The sequence below is a fragment of the Dermacentor albipictus genome, chromosome 1 (genome assembly GCF_038994185.2).
Source record: "Dermacentor albipictus isolate Rhodes 1998 colony chromosome 1, USDA_Dalb.pri_finalv2, whole genome shotgun sequence".
Taxonomy (NCBI): domain Eukaryota; kingdom Metazoa; phylum Arthropoda; class Arachnida; order Ixodida; family Ixodidae; genus Dermacentor; species Dermacentor albipictus.
The window spans coordinates 456,841,628-456,860,456 of record NC_091821.1 but is presented as its reverse complement, the minus strand read 5'-3'; the positions used below and the strand labels follow the sequence as shown (position 1 = coordinate 456,860,456).

Genomic DNA, 18,829 nt, shown 5'->3' with positions numbered 1-18,829 from the left:
GGATAAATAGTGAGGAAAGTAAACGAGTGAAATTAACATGGCAGCCTCGTTGTTTGACATACGAAGTAAATATGGCATCGAATACATTCCTATTGCAGTGTCCTAGTGCGGACGCCTGAAGAGACAGTTTCACAGGGAGCGTACTGCCCAAACCATGTTGGCGAAGGGGACCTTCCAGAAGTCATTTTCTATGCACCTTGAACCCACGACATTCTATAAAGAAATGTTCCCTAGTTTCAGGATTGTTGCTATAAAAACAATGAGGGGAAGGTGCCGAACCAGACCTGTGGGAATAAAAATTAAGCATTGGTATTCGGCAACGCTTCCTTGCGAATGAAACTTCAAATTTTCGTGTTGAACACAACTTTGCACTGCCAAAGGAATCTAAGGTGCTGGAAGTCATTTCATAGCAAGTGCACAGCTTGATATGTTTCAGTACACGACCGCTTTTGTAACTTTTTCTAAGCGTTTTTTATATATTCGAGTGGGAATCAATTCCAAATCAAACATAATCAGGAAAAACTTCATGTTCTGCCTTGCGCTTTGTCCATATTGTTGTGTCACAGGGAAAAATGAACAGCCATCTTCTATTTTTGCTGTAGACATTCGTGAAAAAAGTGAAGGAAGTTGTTGGCTGCATTTTAATCTTACCAGTGGTTTTTAATATACCGAAGAAATTCTTTTTTTTTACCATACATATATATAGCCTTTTTTCAATCGTGATGTTTTGTCCTTTTTTCTGCAATTTTGATGGCCACAATACCGTTGATTTGTTTTCCCTGATTATTACCATAAAGGTGAATGTCAGCGCTTGTTCTCCTTCTTTATTTTCGGACAAACAGGCAATTACAAAGATAAATTTTATTCATTCACTTCTTGTGGGAACAGAGCTTCGTGTCGCACTTTAGCAATTACATTCCTTACTTTCACTTCACGAATGTCGGTGACGGAAAGAAAGCACATTGTACGCCTTCACAGTGGCGTCACATGAGTATATCCAGGGCTCTAATCTCCTCCGCAAGCTTCTCGGCTTTGTCATCGGCCAATGGGCACACGGGTATTCGAGTGTCCCCGAAGTTGAGCCCGCTGACCTTGTTGGCGGCAGCCTTCAGAGCAGCCACGGAGAAACCTGGAACCACAGTCCACACGTTTCACGCATTCCAAACCGGAATAAAAAAAAACAGAGTTCAAGCAATTGTTACTTTCGTAACTAATACCAGTAACTGTATCAAGCGAGTAGTGGCACGGCCATAGCATTGCATTGCTTTGTTTGTATCTGTGCCATTATGCAATGTCCCGCTTCAGCATAAGTAAGATTTTTGGGGGCTTTGTTAAAAATTGTCATTAAAGAAAATTCCAGATTAGACTAAGAGCGATAGCGTGGCGATGATAGGCCTTCCACCTTAAGGCAGTATATTGCCACGGGGCGGAATTAGTGACACGACTGCATCGGAAGATGTATTTACAGGTGATTTACAAGCTGCTTCACAAACAAAGTGGCTGCCCAAACCAGCCGCGCGTGCTACGCGCGAAATCGTCTTCTTCGTCAACAACCAGTGCGTCTTTAGCAACAGGCCTCACTGCTCCCGTAACAACACGTTTTAAAGACCACATCTGAACACGATAGACGGAAAGTAGTTCATGCTTGCTACGCAGCCAGTCCTGGCCAACAAACAAATTAGAAGTAACGTCAGCTGAGCTTAGAGTGTCGAACCCCCGTATTCTAGAACATTCCTCCACTCAGTCCCCCACGTCGACTTGAGGATGATGATGATGTATATTGGTATGCCCTTTGAAATGGGATGGAGAAAGCTTCCCATAGCCTGTCTGATCTAATCAGGTTTCACTGCGTCTATCAGTGTCTATCCATTTGCATGCATGATCTCAATGTTAACTTTCTTACTTGTAATCTTTACCACTATGCTCTATCGTTACCCTCACTTGCAATGACTCCGGTTCCGTAAATGTCTTCTCTGCTTTTTATTTCCACCAATACTCTAATTAACCGTCTCTTACTTATCTCGACTGATGATCAGTTTATGCTTCCATCTTTGAATTCCATGGCTTCTGGATGGTGGGCACTCTACGAATATTGCTGGGCGAATATCTTTGCGTCCGTTTACGATGGGCCGAGTCGTTTCCGAGCTCCACACGTACAGCTCATTTCGTGACGCGCGTTTGCTCCATCATGCTTTCTCTCCTCAGGCAGCCACCTCGGGCCTTAATAGCAAGGCACTCCTCTTTGCGTTATCATACATATTCTCACCCCAGGTTTTTTTCTTGCCATTCTTGTGAATCTTCATTGTCTTTTTTGTTGTTTCCATGCTTTGCATCCAATTCGCCGTCTCTCTATTCTCACTTTGTTTTTATGACTCCTCGTTTTCTATCGACACTTTGAGTTACCCGGTACTCGGTTCTCACTTAATTGTCCTTTTACTACATTTCCTGCCGACGGTGTTGAGCTACAGATATTTGTGTACTTGAGCCGGCCATTTCCTTTCATGCGGGTTCGTTAGCGTTTCTTTAAAAATAACCTTGCTTTTCACGTCTCTGACTTCAAGAGAAGCCCGCCTCAAGTTTGCGTGCAGTGCTCCATTTCTGGTTTTACCGTAGAGGCCCAAAGCCGACCTCAGGTAAATCTCCAAGCCCAGAAGTGGATGATAACGCCACCCATCGGTCGATATGGTCATTGCTCTTTATTGATGCTTCATGTCAACTCTTTATAATCGTAGCTTCTTTTTCTGTCGAGGAACGACGGTGTGCTTAACGGGGTTCAGTGGAGGAAGAACTTCGAGTGAAGGATCGTTTTAGAATACGGGCGTAAGGCACTTTGTTTGCCTTTTTTATGGCCCAAATGGCATGATACTTCAAATATTTTATGTATTAAGCAGGGAAGATAAGATTTTTGGCAACGCACGTTACGGCCACAGTTTGTCATATATAATTTTCGTTTGACATAGGATGAATTTCACATCTGAAGAATGCATGCACTCCATGCAGTGCGTGCTGTTTAGCTTTAAATATATAGCAAAGCATACCATGATTGCAGAGGGTATCGATGCCATGCTTCAGCTTGTCCTGAGTTGGAAAAAAGAAAGTCATGTCACGGGTGATCTGCATCCGTATGGCCTTACGCATTTGAATTTAAATATAAAGGGTATTCAATATAAAGCTTAAATAGGGTATTCCCACATCAAATAGGAATGAGCTTCCATAAGTATGCACTCTAGCATTCTTAGAAACTAGTGCGATACGTTGATTTGCCATGACGAAATTGAAACAATGATTGAGCTCAGCGCTTGTTTATGAGTGGGTGTCGTTATTAGCCATGTAACTTCTGTTTTGTGATCTGACTACTCAGCTATTGAAACAGAGAGTTCTATTCCTGATTGTAATCTCCAAGTTGCATCAATAAAGCAGGGTTTTCTTTTGATATTGTAGGTTCGTTGCTATATACCAGCCGTAGTAATATTATTACCTATTGCACAAAGCAAAAGTAATATTTGGGCACCATACTATGCAGCCAGGAGGCACACACTATTATTAAAATACAAACACTATACACTAACGTGAATGTGTATTTGTGATCTTTTACTTTCTCCAAAACACTTATAAATTTTTAAATATTCCACATGACAATTTCCTCACAACCTTCATTATTCCTCATAGTACCAAAATTAGTGGGGGTCGTAGATCCCTTCGCAACTAATTTTCAGATTATTGGTGACTTGCACACTTATAGAAACTAAGTGCCTCGAATTTCTCAAAAATGGATTCGTCGAGATCAGTTTTCTTTCTGCAAAAATCATCTCATCACTCTTGCTGGTTCTCCGCCGCGCGATGATTAGGTGCTCGATTTAGCGCGCACTGAGGTCACGCTTTCTCGCGCTGCGTGGTTTAGAGCGGCCATGTATCTGGTTCCATAACGTACTTCCTGTGAGGTGCCTGGCTGCGGTATCGTGACGTGCATAATTGTTGTATAAAGGACTCATATTTTTCAGTACAGGCATGGCGTGGGTTTGGGTACGAGTTCCTCGTCACTCTGCTGCGGCCACATAGGATTCCCTTAGCCACGTGAGATATCTCTACCCGTGGCATAGGAGGAATCAGATCGTTTGTTTTCGCCATTCCCAACGTACTGACGCCTAAAAGAGCCATATTATCCTCACTACTTTTCAACATTGGTAGGACCCGAATGCTCCAGTTCATGCCAGATTTGGGGTAAGCCCTGCACGCCCTGTAAGCCTTGTACTCTACAGGAAACAGCACAGAAATTACATGCCTTTACGGAGTGCTGTGGTATCGGGTGAACCCCGGACAAATAGGAATTTGTTCGGGTACAGGGCTGAGGTTTACCATAGCAAGCAACTCTTCGGCCCTAGAATAGACGACCACCCATACTCATACTCGTAGCACTCATGCTCAAGCACTCCTACTCGGTGTCTTGGCACAGGGAAATAGGCACACAGACCACACACTTACAACCTTCGCCCGATAGTTAAGTTTGCTGCCTGGTACACAATGTAATCTACCATTGCAAAGGCTTTGAATAGGCGGAAACTCGGCGGGTAATCCACGCCTTTAAAATTAGCCGAGTCATGTACGGTCTCGCCTATCTATAACTCATTAAGGCCGAGGTCGAAGAAGCTGATACATTCCCCGGAACCGCCTACAAGGCTGCCCTCGGACTACTAATAGGAACAACCCCAGATAGGTTTCTAGCCTGAGCGACGTAGAACTAATTTGAGGAGCGGAGGACCGTGGTCATCATCTAGCAGAGAGAAAGACTGTCTCACAAACTTGGACCTGTTATCGTGAAACATATGTGTTTCAGCACATTACTCTGGCGCAATAAAACTTGAAATGATAGGCCCCTGTGACGCTTCGGATGATACTCGTAATAATTGGCTGTCCGGCTCCAACACACGTTAGATATCACAAAGACTACGACTTCGCATTCAAATAACTCACCCAAGATGAGACCTCACGCTATTAATTATTTATTCATTTGTTTTCATTACTTTCCCACTGGCGAAAACGCCATGTGCTACATCAGCAGCAGCGTCATGTCATGTAAAACAATCTTATGCGATCTCCTCCAAGGTCAGCCAGAGAATGTAAAAAATAGTGTATTTACAAAACAACCAGTCAAAATCATATCATTGGCTTTAGACACGACATACGAGGTGGCGACAAAGCAGTACAAAAGTGCCCAACAGCATCCACACATGAAGTGCTTCTTTGGTGAAGTGGGCCAGTTATTATTTTTTATCAGTTTTTAGAGCTTACCAAGCCATTCAAGCAATTTTTTTAGCAAAACACTTTTGCCTAAATTGAGCAGGAGCAACCCAGCTGTCTGACAGCAGGAAAGAGAAGGTGCTCATGACAAGATTTCTGTTTTTATTAAGTTATATCGCATGCTAAGCAGCTCAGTAATCCCAGAGCAGCTATTCTCACCTGGTGATGGCGTGCTCCGGCTAAATCACCTTTCTCGTACAAATCGACGATTTTCTTTGCAAGATGTCCCTGGTATGTGAATGTCCCTCCAATGGCGGCGGTCACTCCCAAAGCTAGAGCCGCAAGGAGCATCTGCGGCCAAAAAGTAATTTCACTTCATAGATGGCAGTGTCATTATGTCAGCTGACAGTAAATCGTCACATTCACCTTTAACAACTGGAACTTCAGTGTGTCAAAAGACTCTGGAATATCTGACACATTTTATTTGCTCGGTAGTATTTCCTGGGATGAAATATTGTTAACTCCACAGCTACTGCTCATTCAAGCTCCAATACGAAACTGTTCGAAACTTCGATATTCTGCCTCAGTTAGTAGTACATGAAGATGGTGGCCACGCATTTTTTTTCTCGTAACCACATAACGGTTTACATTGCATTTACAGCCGCAGGAGTCAGTAAAGTTCGTCTTCTAGACAACTAAGCGGGCTGTCGTTAAAGGCACAAGGCGGCTTTTGTTGCGCATTTTTTTTGTTTTTACGGCTGCAGGAAATTTATTATTAATGCACATGCGACTGTTCATTTATTTGCAATTATTTTAGTTTATTTTGGTTACTTCTCCGGCTACACGGATATGAAACGCATTGATACAGAATACTGAGATACAAAGATAAACGAACCTACATAAAACACCCTTTTGTCTTTCCTTCACATATCGAAGCACATGCCACTTTTCGTAGGACGTAATTAAACATTTCAACACCAAATCGAAAAAAAAAACATACAGATGCTCAAAGGAGTATAAAGAACTTTCCTCTTATCATTTGTGATTTTTTTTATTTGTTGGCGGTTATCAGTTTATTGAGTATTCGTGTTACCGGATACTCATACCCGCGCGCGACGTTCTTTCTCTAATAAAGCTCCGCTACCATTGTCACTAACAAGAAGGTGAGAATGTTTGCCTAAACATTTTTGATTCCAGAATCTTTAACTTCATTTAACTAAGTTGCACATGCCAAGCGAATGGAGTTGTACAACCAGCCGGATGCTCAAAATACCACGCAAGCATAGAACAGACGCTATGTCGGCGACTTATAACGGCAAGACGCAGCGATAGTTCACGCCTGCACGAATTCCACTCTACAGTCGTCTGCTACTCTGTTTCCTTAAGGTGTGCACAGGCCCTGACTTCATTACCTGGGAGACCCATCGCATTGCACATTCCTAATGGTAGGAATATAGAAAAACGGAAACTTATCAGCACGTGCACAGTATACTGAAACGTTTGGCTGATTGATGAGCCATCACAGATAAGAGAGGCCGGGCGTCTGGCACATTTAAGGGAACACTTTATCAAACGACACTGGACGCCGTAGAATGCTTTGCGCGCATGCGTGAACTATCCCCGATCGTGTCGCCTCTCGCCGTTATAAGGTGCTCGCTTAGCGTGAGGTCTATGCTGGCGCGATATTGTTGAGAATCTGGCTGTTTGTGCACCCTTGAGCAAAAGTACAGGGACCGCGGAAGCAGGTGCTGAATTTCATCGACGCGCTACCTTCCAGTGCGGCACCTGCTGTCGAGATTGGTGCTCGAACGCCCCGGTAAGCATGCACATGCTCTCATATCTTACGGTGTTTCTTGTTGCTAACCTTGAAATGGTACGCTAAATCTCGACTACACGTTAAACGGGTAGCTAACGGGGCCGCTTCCTTCGCTCCATCATATTTACACGACTGATGCGTTTCGGCAGAGCTGGCTTGCGCGCAGCGTTTTCAGGTTATCGCGTGGCCCTATTGCCTTCTCTCGCATCTTTAGATGACTCGGGTAGAAAGGCTTGTTTCTAACTGCCACGTTGTCTTATAAAAAGGGCTTCCAATATTTGCTGCCAACGTGCGACTGCTCCTTCAACAGATTACAGTGTCGATGTTTAGAATACGGCAATTTTTTCGCACGGTAATGGGTAACGATTGAAAAAGCGTGTTCAAATAAGCAGCACCACATATGGGAAGCGCCTCCCATAACATACGATCGCAGCATTAAGCATGGAGTTTTTCGCGTCATCAAAAGCGCCAGAGAATGCGATAACCGAAGAACTGCGATGCGCTACGGACGCTCATTCCGGCTCTCTCTGTCACTTGGTGAAAGAGCGGCGCAGATTAGCGGAGTCGGGGAGGCAGCACAGGTGGCACCCTATTAAACGTTTATTCAACGAGCAGTCTACCTCATTTGCAATGGCAACATGACGTAGGGGCAGATGTGATTAGACGTGCATGCGCACCCCTGCTCCAGCGCTAGTCTCGACAGCGGGTGCCGCGCCGAAAGATAGCGTCTCAGTCTAATTTGGCACGCTCTTCCGTTGTCCGTATGCTTCGGGCGAAGCACGTAGGTTTTATTATCTACAAGCATGTGGGCATCAATCATTGCTCTGCAACGTACAGTAAGACTCGTAGAAACACAGGATGAATTTGAACCATGAAATTCGATTCGGTGCCCTGGGCGATGGTACTCATCGTATATCAGTGTCACTTTAGCCAATCGCTGCTATCAGTTTGCAAGTTTTTTCATAGTTGGCTACATTATTTACTGGTGGGTGTCCCTCCTTGCTCACGTTCTGTACACCATGACGAAACATTTAACAGGTGACAACAGGACGGCGCTGAACAATCGTTATGATCGGCGGAAAACGGGTTGTGAAATATCCAGAGTGCTATAAACCGCCATGTGGTCGATGCGAAACGTCACTAATAATAACTTTAGATATAGTGTTTATATAGTGACACCATACCACCATACAGGTGGTATGGTGTCATAAATGATAATGACTGCAGTGTTTCTTGCGCGGGTGCTCTGAGAATCAGGTTCAGGCGTTCAGACTACAATAATAGTTACATCATACCTCTTCGTATCCAAAGAATATTTTGATGTCAGCTTTGTCTTCCCGCAAGAATCCAGCCAAGTCGCTCAGTTCACTGCATGAGTACTTCGCTCCACACAAAGCCGGCACGCGTCGCCTTGCCTCTGGTAGGAATTCAGTCATGCGCACTGAAAAAAAAAAGAACAATGAGTCATCTGCTGTGCGAAACCGTGATTGCCTTCTCGGGTTAAGTACGTCTCAGCCTTAACGCACCCAGAAGAAATGAACCTGCACTATTTGTTCCTTTACTGTGGCCTCCTCCAATCAGGATGAAGGCAATGTAAAATGGTTTACAAGGGTCAGACAAAAATTGTTGAGTGGTTTTGTTAGAGGGCCACTAAAGTACAGGTGCGTTAAGCTTGATTAGTAAATTACATGTCTTGAATACCGGAAAAGACCGGTTTAGCATGAGCGTCATTTTAATATGCAAGGAAATATGCAAAAATGAAAGACGGGGCTCCAGATCCTGTGCAATACCACGTCATATCATAGCATTCAGACAGCGGGTGGTCTCAACTCATTCGTACTTTTCGTTAAACAAAGATTCAATTTCTTTTCAATGTAAAGAAAACCATTACCTGCCGTGAGTTTCGAGAACCTTGTTTTATGATAACTGGCCCACTAAGGCGCAAATACGTTCGAACCCACTGCATCATACCAGCAATTTGGCGATGCGCTTTCTGTGCGAAATTTAGAGATATAAACAATGTCGCTCATTTGCGTCGCTAATCACGAACATTTCACCACGAAATACGTGCAAATGGAGCTTTCAGGAACACTTCATCCAAATTCACTAAATTAGCGGTGCTCGTTTGTGTTGCATTACATACATTCTCTTTAAAAACACAGTAAAGGAAATACTAAGTCATTAACCTGGATTAAAGGATTAGGCTTACGAAATAACACTTCCTTCTTTTGTAGCAAGACCGAAGCTTTTATAAGCAATAAAATATAAGGAAAAAAGAAAATAAATAAACAAAAATAAGGAAAAGGAACAGAATGAAAAGTCGGAGTGGCGTCACCCATTTTGCACTGCGGTACCTCTCGTATGACGTGAGCATTGGCTGATTCACAGAGGGTGGTACAGAATTATCTCACGTGAACATTATGCGATTTCGTCTCTTATGACTCGGACGTTCAAATTTAACGGCAATGGCACCTTCGATGTCAATTTATTCCACAAGCAAATTGTGTATATCTGCATGGCGAAGGATGATAGACTTTTTCGACGATGCTCTATTAATATAACTCGACCTAATATTTTCGGTTAGTGCCCCTTAATGGAGGACTTGAATGAGACCTTGCATGGCTAAATTATCGAATAATTTATTGCTGGTATGCAATGGGGCATGCTTATCAGAAAGAATAGCCGCGCTAAACGAAGCCACATGAGCCCAACATGGATGAAAAAGACATTTGACTAACTTGTTTCGCTTATCTATACAAGCGGGCAATTTCACGCGGTAATGAAGGAAAAGCTATGGAGACGCAGCTTCTGCGCATGTGTCACCATGCGAAGTAGTCCGGCAGTGTTCTCAGTTTCCCGGAACAGATGCTGAGGGAATCGACGCAGATTCCACATGCGACAGTTTCGCGTTTCATCAGAGACGGAAGGAAAATGCTGCAAAATAGGTCAACTTCCATCGTTAGTGGTGTTTTGCGGTGAAGCTGTACACCTCTACCTTCGAATGCATTTGTCGGGTGCGTGGCAAAAAAATTCGGGCCGATCCGCCACAGAAGTGACGCAGGCTTCAAGCACTCCGCCACTAGTAATAAATAATTATAAATGAAATAAATCAAACGCATTGCATTATTTCAAGTCGATGGGTATACTGGAATCGTTTGTGAACAGCACATTATATTCACAAGCAGGAGGTTTCCCATATGCGCAAAGGATAAAATGTGCGTACAACCATACCTCCTTGACTCACAAAAGAGCAACGCCACCACATGTGGCCATGTCTGTGTCGTACAAACGAAACACGGATTGCCGCATCTCCAGGCACCCCGAAATGTGATAACAAGAATTTCATGACCACGCACATTGCATGGTTAGCCGTAATGACACTACCTCTGTGATCACCCGCCGTGGTTGCTCAGTGGCTATGGCGTTGGGCTGCTGAGCACGAGGTCGCGGGATCGAATCCCGGCCACGGCGGCCGCATTTCGATGGGGGCGAAATGCGAAAACACCCGTGTGCTTAGATTTAGGTGCACGTTAAAGAACCCCAGGTGGTCGAAATTTCCGGAGTCCTCCACTACGACGTGCCTCATAATCAGAAAGTGGTTTTGGCACGTAAAACCCCAAATATTAAAAATTACCTCTGTGATCATCGTTGGAGATTTCAATGCGGCCACATCAAAAATAAGAAATGATCCATTTAGTTTATGCATGAAGAGCTTCGTTTGAGAGCCACATCATTCAAGTCGCTTCCTCGTCGCCAGTCACGTTGCAGCCGACCTTGTTCACTGAACCCACGTTTGAGGGCAGCACAATACCATTGCGCAAACGCTCCGTCATGTGGGTTTTTCATATTTCGCGGGCTCTCTTTGCAACCCGGAAGAAGGACTACGTGAGCCGTACCATAAAAGAAACAACTCGATCGGTGGTTTCTGAAGTTTCTCTACAAATCTGCGTATCATACATGGGGTCCTCAGCCAATAATTAAATAGTTGGGTAAAAATACCCAATTAATTCTTGAGTTATGGGGAAAACAAAAAAAAATGTCTGAGTTACTATTGGCTATTGCCAATACTATTCCTTTGGTTCAATTCGCTGCCGACGCGCCTTTAATTTTCAAATTCTTGGCTCAAGTTATGAGGGACACGCTGTATACCAGTAATCCCAAAGATGTCGTCACTAGCCTTACGAGGTGTTGAAAATAAATTCATGCGCCCTTGTATAAACCTGTGTGATCTGCTACAGCTTGGCGTGTCATCTACCTTCACAGAGTGGAGTGGTGCCTTAATTTTTTTGTCTAATTTATGTGTGGTAAATAAAGTGTTTATGTTGTCGCTACCAAAATAAACGCGGATGAAAGCATGAACCTTCTTTCAGAAGCACTCTCGAGTGAGCGCACTTTGCCTCTGTAGCTTACGCTTCATTGCCACAGAAAGTTGCTTGCAAGCATCGCCCTTCTTGGTGTGCTTTTGTCCATTAAGTCTTTTTGCTTCATTTATGTCTTCTGCACTTCAAGTTTTAACAGTGCTATTGTACACACTAAGCTACAGAGAATTGATTACTACCCAGACTGAAAACTCACCATTGACGCACGTGAACGCCGGAATATGGTAGTAGATGATCGGCGTGTTTGGAGCAGCTTTAGAAACTTCTTCGACGTAACGTATCAGGTGGTCTGAAATGAAGTGCAAATTATTGCACTGGTTATATGAAAGCTACATTTTCATTTCTGGTAATATATACAAGCTAACTCACTTTCTTTTACTCAAATGCTACCATTAGCTGGAAGAAGGCACTTGTTTTGCCGCCCATAATCATGCGCTCTTACGAACACTATACATTGCCGAGAAGGCTGCACTGCGAGTTAGCAAATCCTTTTTTTTGGGGGGGGGGGAAGTGGGGGGCTTTAAACCCTATTCCAAATTTACGTAGCGGCTCTAACACTTCTGTTTCGCGTACTTCAGTGTGAGTAAGCAATTTATTACTGGTGGCACTCAGGTACCGTTTGTACTGCGGTTAAAACTAAAGAGTTCGCATTCTGGAAGCTCCAATATACAGTGGAGTACAGCTTGTCCCATCCCGGTCGTAGTGCAGGGTGTAGGTGACTTATGAAATGTGTTTCCGGAGACAGGGTTGGCGATTTTGCAGCAGGACTTTGTTGTTCAATAGTCTCTATCTGTGTCCCTTGTGAACATAAGCTATTTCTCAAATGAATTAGTGATGCTTGTTCGATTTCCTCGTATATTTGTGTTTAAAATTACTTCAATCTTGTGACACCCAACTGGCCTAGGAGGGAATCGTCGCCAATAGTAACCAATACGCATCGTAAGTAAGCACCACACAGTAACTTGTAGTATATGGAAAGTGATTTCTATGTCCATGTTTTCCTTTAGTACTTGATTTTCAGACCACTGCGCACACGTTTAAGAGGAATACCGGTAGCCTTCCGGGCGTTTAGATGCGTGGCCTATGAAAGCAAGTGCATCACCGACTTAAATGAGTGCATTCGCATTTTCAGTCAATATGAACAAGACTACGGTGCGGAAGCCGAAACCTCTTTTAATATAATGCGTTTTGCCTTGATAGGCGCTGTGTGTATTACTTACTACGATGTTCTTCTACCAGAAGGGATTCCATTAGGCCCTCGATTTCAGTCGATGCCGATACTGAAGCACTAAAGAAGGCGTATTTTGCTGTCTCGCTTGCCCAAGACGCTAACTGCTAAAATTAGAGCCTTTACCGCATAGGGCTATCTTCTCTGTACCACATTTTCTCGCATTGCAGCTTTCTTGCCTCGGATTCACGGCAGAACCACGCAAATGGCTCTACCGCGATAACGCTTTACACAACAAGGTAGGTGTATAGGCTATACATATTCGATGAGTCAGAAAACCATGGCAATAAGCTACTGTTTATTAGACGCAAAGAGGACATAGGAACGGTCCTCAACTTCTCTACTCGGCGCGTTAAGAACATGAACGGCAAGATAACAGCTTAAACCAAATTAGCTGTAATAGGAACCACGGCCGTAAATACAAATTCCAGGACACTTCCGCATCACCTTCATAGGTAAGGTACTGCTGTTGGACAAAATGTAAATATAAGTGAAAACCCCTTCAGACGCATTCGTGCTCCAGTTTGAACGCATTAATGTATCGTTTGGAAAGTCGTAATTATATATGTTGTCCTGCCAAAAGAACGATAGCCTTGAATACGCTGCTATGGAGACCGCTCTAAGAGGCGGCAGTTCGTGATCCGGAGAACCTCACCTTCTTGCCATTTAGGCAAATAAATGTTTTCCTAACCATATTTCCCGCCGTAAAGTGCTAATCAAAAGAAGCAAAAGTTGTAGTGCGTTGAACTTGGCAACTCCATCGAACGGAGCAGACTTACCGATGGACGGAGACCTGAAGTAGAACGGTGGTAGAATGGAAATAGCGTCCACATTCAGGCTTTCAGCATGAGTCGCCTACAAGAAATAGCCACCATCAGCTCAAATCCTATGTATTCCTTTAACTCCTCATATGATGGAGGCATAGGATATGCTTGCTTCTTCGCGGTATCGCCTCGCCGAACCGACTCGTTCCAAAGAAAGGAATACAGCACTGCGCTGGGTACAAGATTGTTACTTCGTGTAAAGTGATGGTAAAAATTTCAAGTTCACGAGATGAAGTCTCATTATAAACAAATATGCACTATAGCATAGACATGGCAATATGTATTTTAGAACAAGCCCAACTGTGTAAAGCACACGAATGTCACGATTTATAAAAAAAAAGACGGGTTGACAGTCCTTGTCGAAAACATGAACGCATTGAAAAGCAGAAATCTGCAATATTCTGCGTTCGTTGAAACCTGTGAAAACATTGCAAAAGCAAGTCACTCACGAGCTCTCGGGTGTCCACTATTGACGCTGCCGTAACATGAACGATAACGAGGTCCAATCTGCAAGTAAAGTAGGTTTTGAGAGTTGTTTTGTTTATTTAGACTGTGTTCTGCAAGCCAGCAATAAGGTTTTGAATATGAAAGCATTTGCGGTATGGAATTCAATTATACATGCAGCGCTTTCGTAGCCTCGTGCATTGGCGGATTTCTCGCATTGATGGTAAGGGACGTTGCGAATCTGTAGTTTATTCTCTATCAACCATGTCAATTTAAATTAAATGGCAATGTGAAGTGCAACTTTCTGTACCATGGCGCTCTTGCAGAAAAGTTTCGCTACCAACAGAGCAAGCTATAGAACATTCAAAAGTCTCATTTGTGAGCTTTTCGGCGTCACAGCTCACATTGCATTGTAATCCAACGTTTCGAGAAAAAGACTTCCCTTCGGCAGGGAGAATGTTGCTGCCCGGACACAATTTGCGGCAATTTGTTCGACCACACTTATTCATTTCATGCCCACGTCCTCACGTGAACTTCTGTCTGGTTGCACTGCCTGAATCTGTCTGAATGAGAATGAATTGCTATTTTGTATACACTGCACAGGTTTTCAGCTAAACAGCTCTATTATAAAGTCACAATAATGTTATTTGTCACAGCACACCACTGGCAAAAATACAGGCAATGTAAGAACTTGGCTTACTTTCCTTTGGAGGCTTCAACCCATCTATCGGCCAGTTTCTTTCTCTCTGCGACGGTTAGTGAAAGTCCTTCACCAGTGGACCCATTAACTGCACCATGAAAATAAGCACATATTGTAATTTGTTTGTAAGCACTAAATATTCTAGGCATAAAGTGCATAAACAGAGCTCGTACCAAATGCCCCCGTGACACTCTGCTTCTGCAGCAGGCTCACATATTTGTCGATGAGATTGATGTCGATGTGGCTGAAAATACGCACAAATGCAAACGTATTACGACAAAATATAGCAATCGATGAAAATGCCGTTCCCGAGAAATGTGTTACAGTTCGTTTTAGCCGTCTGTCGTAATGTCCGAGATTGGGCGATGCGTCACAAAATCAGTGTAAAGATACTCCAAACATTACACATGTGGGGGGACTCAGAACAAACCGAGATTTCGTTTTGATAGCTCTCACGCATTACTTTGACGGAACCTTTGTAGATGCAAGTGATTCTGTGAATTGCTTTGTTCTGAAAACGTTAAACGAACACGACTTCAAAAGCATAATGTTTTCTGATTTTCGTTAAATCCTGAAGTGATATCTGTCGATTTCACATTGCAAAGCTGAGCAATAGAATAAGCTAAGACTCTACGGACAGCAATGACAAATAATGTACGAGGTGCTACGTGCAAAAAGCACATATATATTTCGTCATATTTCTTTCTGCTAGCTAAAACTATGAAGACTGTGGTACCGGTATTCCTTAGTGAAACATCAATCATAACCTACTGAGAATGGTTGGTATGAGAAGGGAAGCGCAGACAAGGATGAAACTGTGGGTGTCATAAAATGAGGAAATTCGGTCGCATAAAATGGGGTCAGCTCACGCAAGGTGCAGGTAATTGGATATTCATGAGGATAGGCCTTTGTCCTACAGTGACATAAACAGAACAATGATAATAATTATGAGAGAGCCTATAACAAAAAAGGGCTAAACCTAATGAATAAATTATCCCGCTATTATCCTTAAGATGTGGCTGGATAATGTCTAGACTGGACAATGGTGTCCAGTCCTAATTATGTACGTGCAATACGCGTGTTCTGGGTACAGCTTGGAACCTTTACACCATAGGGGGAGGGGGGGGGGGGTGGCACAGCACCACACGCAGCCGTGGCGTCGTAATACTCCTAAAATATTAGGCGAGTAACTCGCGATAGGTGAATCGTAAATTCGACTGCGCGCTCGCGAGCGCTTTCGCAGAGCAATTTACGCTGGACTGGCTCAAAACGAGCCCGGGGAACACATTAGCCTCGTTCAGTTCCGTCGCTGTACTTTCTGTCACCTGAGAGTTGGGAGTGTGCCAGAGACCCTATATAATCTCGATCACATGCTTGGTTACTCCGACTGCTCAGGGCGCAGCCCAACGTTCAGCTGGGGCAGGCTATCTAAGGCTCCGATCTTGAGAGTGTTACGCATCAGCGCATTGAGCGTGTACGAACCAATCCAAAGAGAGAGAGAGAGACAAAGAGGAGGAAAGGCAGGGAGGTTAGCCTCCCTGTCTTTCTGTAAGTGTAAGTGTAGACTGTAAGTACCTGTAAGTGTAGTGACTGTAAGTGTAGTGACTGTAGTGACCTGTAAGTGTAAGTGACTGTTTCTGTAATTGTAGACTGTAAGTACCGGCTGGCTACCCTGCGCTGAAGAAAGGGGTAAAGGGAATAAAAGGAGAAAGAAGAAGAAGAGGAGAAAAAAATAAGGAAATTCGCGCAGTCCAGTCCAATCCATTCCAAACCAATCCAGTCCAATTCAAACCAATCCAATGTACCACAAAGCACCTTGCCGAGGATGCATGCTTCCTGTCCCATTAGAGATCTCTATTTCCCATGTTTCTTTTTTGACGCTCATGCATCCGCGTAATTTCACACCGAGGTTAAGTGTTTCTGCCCTTTAGAGAAAAACCGGTGTCACTGTAATGCTCCTTACCCTTTACTGTCAAAAGGCGTGAATGGAGCGACGCAGAGGCCCCTGTAGTTTTTTATCTGCAAGAAAAAAAAATTGGACCGTTCAACGTTGTCTTGCATATGAAATAATTCGCGGTCTTTCGAACAGACTGAAACGTTTCCCCCCATTTCAATAGAGGTAACTCGAAACAGCGCAAGCTTTCGACAATAGAGAAGCAGGGTGCTGCTTCATTTCTACGTGTTACGTCATTTAATTTTAATCGACCATGACAAAAAGACAATATACAAGAAAACCGTAGGGCGAATAGCCGAAGGCAGCGGTGGTCCATGGTGAGCCCCAATTGGCAGCACAGCACTGTAGTACAAGCATCACTGTGAAGATGTAGCCGGTTCAAGTACTAGTCACACTGTCAAAATGTAAATCTAATTCATAAAAAAAGTCGAAGAATAGAGCTATAGTGAATGTACAACATATACACCTACACACAAAAAAAAAAACGCCATACGGACAACCACAATACGTTCGCCATACGTATAGAAAAAGTATATGGACGAAATTACACGATAGTTCAGGTGCAAGAAAGTTAATGAGCTAGATGCAGTGAAATAACGTTGGTGGTGGCAAAATTTAGCAAAAAGAACCTTTTAATTGATAGACCAATGTGGTTACATCATGTTATGAAATGCAAGGTTTATTGCGGTATATCTATTCGCGCCATAATGCCGTATAAGACGTTTAGTGGAGGCGTTACGCGTAGCAGGTGATCTTATATTCAAGGTTGTTAGCGTCTCCGGAATGACTAGTTGGTACAGTGAAAATGTTAATGAGGGGATGATAACTATGCATGATATCATTAGGGTTGTATTGAACTCAAGTTCCAAGACAGAGACGAATTGAAGGTTTTGCGCGCTTCTTTTTGAATAGGTGATAACGGAGCTAAAGGTTTCGGAGATTAGGTCAGGAAACTAGAGATGTGGTCTAGGTTTGGAAATTCATCATATTGCGACGTACATCGACCCCCACTCGGGCAGGAGAAGCAACAGTTGTTTGCAATTCACCGTGCTGATGCGTTATATATTAAGTGGCATGTAGGCACTGCCAAAGTCGAGCATCTCTTCTGGCGTCTCCATTATTAAGCTAGCTTTGAAATTGCTATTTGTCTCCTAGTATACCCCACAGTTATGAAGGTAATGAGCTAGAGGCAATGCAATATTATTCGTGCGGGCAAACGTTAGCAAAAAGAACCGTTTAGGTGATAGACTAATGTGGTTACATCATGTTATGAAATGCAAAGTTTATTGCGTTATATCTTTTTGAGCCATAATACTGTATAAGACGTTCAGCGCACACGTTACGCGTAGCAGGTGATCTTAACTTCAAGGCTGTCAGCGTCTCCGGTATGACTGGTTGGTACAGTCACACCGAGCTACGGCTGTGCGGTCTTTTGAAACTCTTGTTCTCACAATATGCATTAAGTAGCGCGAGCCCACAGCTTCTTTCTAGAAGATGAAAAAGTAGCAGCTGTGGGGGCAAATCTGTGCGCCTACTAACGCAGCTTGTGCAATTGACACTTTAATTATTGCGTGAAAACATGGAAGTGAAGCCGCTCGGAACGTGTCAAAGAAGACACGCTGATGGAACACTTTTTTATGCTAAAGCTAGTGACTGCCGCCTATCTACAAGCACCTTCCCGCCAAGTGCGATTAAATGCGCGAGAAAGTGTTCGCCAAAGACAGGCGCTTGTGACGCAAGCGGTCGCATGACGTTATTTTGATGGTAAAACCACCAACCAGGAGAAACACGCTAGTATTAGCAAGTCAGGAGAAAGTGGGCGTACTTGCCTTGGCTATCTTTGCGTCCATTTTGAGCGCCTCTACTCTCTGGCGGTGATTAAGACTAAGCAGCTGTACCGTCTCTCGGTCCAAAGAACTCGGCGTTTGTCTTTAACTTTTTTTGTTCTGAACGAGGGTGCAGATAGAGGGAGCGCGAGACAAGACCGCACGGCGCTCTCGACAACACGGCTCTCGCAATCTCTACGTCCGTGGCCACATGAGATAACAGGGTGCAGTCTCCCTCTCTGACTGCACGAATGAAACGAGCATCGCTACAGCGCGAAAGCTCGGTTTCCTTCAGTAGTGGTATCGGCTAGTGGCGAGATAAAATTACGCTGCGGCAGCGCAGGGAACCTCGTTTCCTCGAGGTGCTCATGTTTTTTTACGAGTGAAGCATCAACACATGCTGAGGACAACGTGCGTTCT

At 43.8% G+C, this 18,829-nt stretch overlaps 2 protein-coding genes across 2 annotated transcripts in view; one reads left to right on the top strand and one right to left on the bottom strand.

Annotated features, from left to right (window-relative positions):
- Positions 1-846: 846 nt before the first annotated feature.
- LOC139054787 (N-acetylneuraminate lyase-like) lies at positions 847-18,566 on the bottom strand. The gene is made up of 11 exons (XM_070532403.1): positions 18,413-18,566; positions 16,593-16,648; positions 14,803-14,873; positions 14,630-14,717; positions 13,935-13,992; positions 13,441-13,516; positions 11,630-11,722; positions 8,350-8,495; positions 5,458-5,589; positions 3,039-3,078; positions 847-1,129 (listed from the first exon to the last, which is right to left on the bottom strand). Exons 1-11 carry the CDS (start codon positions 18,431-18,433, stop codon positions 984-986), a joined length of 927 nt encoding a protein of 308 aa, XP_070388504.1. The 5' UTR covers positions 18,434-18,566; the 3' UTR covers positions 847-983.
- LOC139054788 (peptidase M20 domain-containing protein 2-like) overlaps positions 6,920-18,829 on the top strand; it is a 78,635-nt gene continuing 66,725 nt past the window's right edge. Inside the window, exons 1-2 of the mRNA XM_070532404.1 lie at positions 6,920-7,054; positions 12,832-12,900. The gene's annotated coding sequence lies outside the window, so the exon portion shown is untranslated. The remainder of the gene's footprint in view (positions 7,055-12,831; positions 12,901-18,829) is intronic.

Bases quoted from the DNA above. Each gene is read 5' to 3' on its own strand.
- LOC139054787 (XM_070532403.1), bottom strand. From the start codon at position 18,433: ATGGACGCAAAGATAGCCAAG. The intron at 13,517-13,934 runs GTGAGTGACTTG...TATTTCTTGTAG, and splicing joins TAGTGGACACCCGAGAGCTC to GCGACTCATGCTGAAAGCCT. The intron at 1,130-3,038 runs GTATGCTTTGCT...CTGTGGTTCCAG, and splicing joins CGATACCCTCTGCAATCATG to GTTTCTCCGTGGCTGCTCTG.